Raw genomic sequence first — 5,089 nt, forward strand, 5'->3', positions numbered from 1 at the left:
GCGCGGGCAGGGCGCGCGCGGGGACCCAGCCGGTCGCTCGCCTCAGCCGCTTCGCGGGTGCCGGGGGCGGCGGCGCTAGCAGACCGGGTGGAATCAGGCCCTGGCGCCCAGTGGGTGCCCCGCGGTCCCGGCCGCAGGAGGTGTGCGGAAGGACCGGGATTCTTTCAGACACTGCTCAGCGCCTGTGCGAGGGGGAAGGGGTTGTGCCGGACCTACCTGCTTGCCACGGGGGCGGGTGGGGCAGGAGCCTCGCTGAGCAAAGAGCGTTAAGTAACACAGTTAGGAAACAGAAAGAAGTGGAGGCCAAGCGTTTACCCCCACGGTAGTGCGGCCAGCGAGGAGCAGAGCCCGACTCTGTCCCAGGCTGGGTGCCGGCCCCACCCCCCCGCCAAGCAACGCAGGGACCCGAAGGGTGGAAAGGAGAGGCCCTGAGATCGGAAGGGCGACCCCAGGGTCAGATCAGATGCCTGGGCGTAAGGAGAGTTTTCTGGCTGGAGGACGGGGAATGCGGTAGGGACGGGAAGGAGCAGAGTCATCCAGGCCGAGGTGATGGCCGTTGGGGCCCCCGGCGGCAGTGCAGGCCAAGCCCAGGGTGCACCGCAGATCACGGAGGCTGGGAAGGAGCTCTTCTCCACGCTAAGAGCAGTGGGTGTCTCACGAGCAGAGGAAAAGGGCCCTGGAGGTGGACAGGTCCTGAGAGCCCCAGCTTCACACCGGGAGGGAGAAGGGAGAAAGCAGATCCTTTGCCTCCCCCAGGGCTGGTGCACGCACGGTGGGCGCTCCTTCACATTTCGCCAGCGTGGGACTTCCTTGTGGTCCAGTGGGTAAGACTCTGCGCTCCACTGCAGGTTGGATGGGTTGGATCCTGGTTGGAGAACCAAGATCCCGTGTGCGGCGACTAAGAGTTCGTATGCCGAAAGGAAGATGGAAGATGCCGTGGTGGGCTGCGACCAAGACCCAGGGCGGTCAAACGCAGAAACATTTCTTAAAAAGAGTGACCCATTCCTCCTCTCCCTCCTCGCCACACCCTGCGGAGGCAGCCAGGAAAGTGACAGGGGCGTTGGGGGGTTTGGTGAGGTGTGCAGGCTCAGACAGGGGACAGGGGAGGTGCCCGCGGTCTGGGCCCGGTCTCTGCCCAAGCTGCCTTGCTCCCTCCCTGGCCCAACGCCGTCTTATCTGCCGGGCAAGTGCCAGTCAGCCCGCAGCACAAGCCATGCCCCCCTGCTTGCCGAGCCTGACCGCCTGCAGTGGGCGGGCTCCTGCCGGTGTCCACACACGAGCCTGCCTTTGACACCCGCAAACACCCTCTGAGGTCACAACTCTTGCAGCCCCACTGACCGAGGGAGAAACTGAGGCTCAAGGGGGCCAGTCGAGCTGTCATCAGCCCCCTAGTCACCAAAGGGGTCCCGTCCAAGTCTGCTACCGGACTGCTAGGGGTGAACGAGGTCTGGGAGACACGGTCAAGCCAAAGGGCCCCCCTCTCCCTCCCTCCCCCCCTTCCTTCCTTCCATCCATCCATCCACATCCTGCCTTCGCAAACCCCTCTGCAGAATCTCTGTGCTTAGCGAATAAGGAGACTAACTCAGCGCCTGCCCCCATCCTCTGCCTGGACCAGGCAGGGTGCTCAGGCAGCATTTGATGAGGGCGAGTGCTGAATGCCTGGACGGCAGGTTCTGCCAGGTATCTGTCGGGGGTGGACCAGGCCTCCTCAGGCTTCCGGCTGCACAGGAAGACAGTGGCTGGGAGGGGCCCAGAGCAGAGAGGGATGCAGATGCCGAAGGCGGAGGATGGGTCTGTCCTGGCAACAGTGGGAGCTAAAAGTCAAGATGCTGCTGCTGGTGGCTGCGGGGTCCTCAGGAGACAGCGGCTTGGGTATCCCAGTGATGCCCAGGCGGTCAGAGCCCGCGGGCTGCCTCTGGCAGCACCAGGCTCGGGTCGCCTGGGGCCTCATGGGACCCGGGCAGTTTCCCCCTCCGGAGAGGACAGCGCCAGCCTCCCGACTGTGGTGAGGATTCAGGAACGAGGCCTGTCCTGTGCTGGTGGGGATGGGCCGGTCCCCCTCGGGGAGGGGACAAGGGGGCGGGGGCAGCAGGGCCAGGACTGCCGAGACAGAGCCCAGCCCAGCGTGGCCAGGGGGCCGCAGCCAGAGAGCTGGCGGCTGGCACCCGCTGCCCCTGCCCGCTGAGGGGGGTGGACTGGTGGGCCCGGGAGTTGACCTGGAGAAGGTACGCACCGCTGCAGGATGGGGTGGTGCTGCGTGTAGTCCCGTGACCTGCAGCAGGAAGCCCCGAGGGAAGGGGCTGAGGGCGTGGCAGGTCCTTCCATCTGGAGTCAGGGTCCCCGCTCTGGGCAGCCTGGGCTCTCCTGCCCGGCTGGGATGGGCTCCTCTCCCGGTTAGCACCACACCTCTGGCTCCCGGCCCAAGGGCACACTGGGAGCTTGCTACCATGTTCCTTTGCCACATCTGTGTTGAACGCCTATGTCTGCCCTAGTCCAGGGGGCTGAGAAGAGTCGGATGTGACTTAGCATTACTGAGCGCACATATGCTGACCGTAGACCGTGAACTGCACCAGGACGCCCGCCTCCCCTGCTGGCAGGCCTCGTCTTCTGCAGCCACGCGTTCCCCGGGCCCGGACTCGGCCCTGGGCTCTGTCTCAGATGCTGAGAAGACTTTGGAATGATGACCCACAAATAAGAAGCGGGCTGGAAAGCTGGGGCGACTGCAGCCACAGAGATCCGAAGCCTAATGCCCCCAGTGGTCTCTCAGGATGCAGCCGGGGACTCTCAGCAAGGCCGAGTGCTCCAAGCAGCTCAGGGCGTGGCTGGCAGAGGGCAGATGAGCAAAAGCAGCCCCAGACCCCATGGCCACCCAGCCCAGCGGTCACAGACACGGAGCATGGGGCTGCAGGCGTGGGGCGGAGCCAGACACAAGGGCCACGGGACCCCTCTCCGGATCGGGGAACCAGGGGGCGCTGGGGCAGTGGGGCCCCTGATAGACAGAAGGCTCTCTAACCCAGAAGTTCTCAGTCTTACCAGCAGCACACCTTCTTGTTTTCCTTTGGCCACACCACGAGCTTGTAGGATGTTAGTTCCCCTGACCCGGGATTGAACCTGTGGCCCGTGCGGCGGAAGCACACCAGAGTCCCAACCACTGGACCATGAGGGAATCCCGTCTGCCTCTTTAAAAACACTTGTAAACCAACGTCCTCCGGGCGCTGTATTAGTCAGAGTCGTGTCCGACTCTGCGACCCCATGAACTGCAGCCCACCAGGCCCCTCTGTCCATGGGATTCTCCAGGCAAGAAGACTGGAGTAGGTTGCCATTCCCCTCTCCAGAGGATCTTCCCAACCCAGGGATCGAACCCTGATCTCCTTCACTGCAGGCAGATTCTTTACCGATTGAGCCACAGGGGGAAGTCCTCCTTTACAGCCTGACAAATGACACGAATGAGTGGTCAGCTCCGGCATGTCCTTCCCACCCTACAGTATTTGCCAGGACCCCCGAGGCACGAGGGAGCCGCCTTTGAAAACTGCCTATATGATCCATCCCTTTCGTGTTTTAGGCAAGAAAGCTGAGACCCAAGGAAAGCAGTCAGGCTCCTGAGCTCAGAGTCCGCAGGGGTGTCCGCAGGTCGCTGGACGATCACTGCGCAGCTTTAATAGCGGGAGATGGATGAGGCCCCCGCCTGCTCGGCCACTCCACCATATTCCTCTGATGCCCCTCAGTGGCAGCAGCACGGGCAGTGACGGGACGGTGCCGTGGGGCTCCCAGGGGCTCGAGCTGGGGTCCTGCTCCTTGGCAGCAGCCTGCCCTCCTCCCCTGACTGTTGGCCACCCTCCTGGGGGCTGTGACAGACCAGCCAGGCTGCGGAGCCCCTCCCAAAGCCCTGAGCTGACTGTCTGGCTTTGCCCCAGCTGCCCACGTACCCAGGCGAGCCACCTGCTTCCGCTGAGCCTCGGGGCCTCAGCCTCTGTCCAACAGAGCTGTGCCTAGGGGTCCCATGAAGACATGATCCCTGTGGCTCCACGACCACCAGGACCATCCTGGTGTCTCACTCCGCCATGCCCCTCATCCACCTCTCCTCTCACAGAGGACCCCCGGAGCCAAAATTTCCTGTGTCCTTGGTACTCGCCACAGCCCAGTGGCACCTCCCATGGTACATTAGCATTCACAGGAACCCAGGATGAGAAACTAGAGTATCAGGAATTCCCTGGAGGTCCAGTGGTTGACATTCCAGGCTTTCACTGCTGACAGCCTGGACTTGATCCCTGGTCAGGGGACTAAGATTCCACAAGCCTCACAGCACAGCCCAGAAAACAAAAAACAAGCATACACCAGGAGAAAAGAGAAAGAGAAACATGAGTGCAGCAGAAAGGGTGGAGGCTTCTCTGAGCCTCAGTTTGCCCACCTGCAAGATGGGGCCAAGGCTGTCTGCGCACCTCCCTGGGGAAAGCCTGTGTGAGTGAGAGGGCTGCCTGTCTGTCCTGCACCAGGAGCAACACAGGAAGGCTGATCACAGGAGAGAGGCTGGTGGGGGAGGGGAAATTCCCTTTGAGGGTCCTGGGGGGACTCGTGGCCAGACAGCCGTGCTCCAAGCAGCAGGGCCTGAGCTGTAAAGGGCCCAGGTGCCCGCCCGGTGCTACACCCTGAGGAGCAGCGGGGTCAGTAATGGGTCCCGACATTAAAGACTGGATGCAAACGGGTAGGACCACAGGTCCAGCTGCGTCCCCCAGGAGCCACGCGGTGCCGAGGCAAGCAGGGCAGGGGAGAGCCAGATAGAAGTAACGTTCTTGAGCTCACAGCCACACAGGCGGCCGGGCTAGAGGCAGCCAAGTGCACGTGTGTGCCTGCGTGTGTATGTGTGGCTGTGCGTGCGTGCACGTGTACACGTGCCTGCGTGTACGTGTGTGTGTGGGGTGTTGTGCATGTGTGCGCCTGCATGTGCACGTCTGCATGTGCGTGGGTGTACGTGTGTGCCTGCGTGTGTGTGTGTGCGCCTGCGTGTGTATGTGTGCCTGTGTGTACAGGGGTGTGTGTGTGCCTGCGTGTGTGTGTGCCTGCGTGTGCGTGGGTGTACGTGTGCGCCTGC

At 62.9% G+C, this 5,089-nt stretch overlaps 1 protein-coding gene across 1 annotated transcript in view; it reads left to right on the forward strand.

Annotated features, from left to right (window-relative positions):
• Positions 1–1,787: 1,787 nt before the first annotated feature.
• The window catches only part of LOC120871421 (RIMS-binding protein 3A-like), an 11,378-nt gene continuing 8,076 nt past the window's right edge, over positions 1,788–5,089 (forward strand). Inside the window, exon 1 of the mRNA XM_040251312.1 lies at positions 1,788–1,872. Coding sequence (XP_040107246.1) covers positions 1,788–1,872 — 85 coding nt within the window. The remainder of the gene's footprint in view (positions 1,873–5,089) is intronic.

The sequence above is a fragment of the Oryx dammah genome, unplaced genomic scaffold (assembly GCF_014754425.2).
Source record: "Oryx dammah isolate SB20612 unplaced genomic scaffold, SCBI_Odam_1.1 HiC_scaffold_12, whole genome shotgun sequence".
NCBI classification, from domain to species: domain Eukaryota; kingdom Metazoa; phylum Chordata; class Mammalia; order Artiodactyla; family Bovidae; genus Oryx; species Oryx dammah.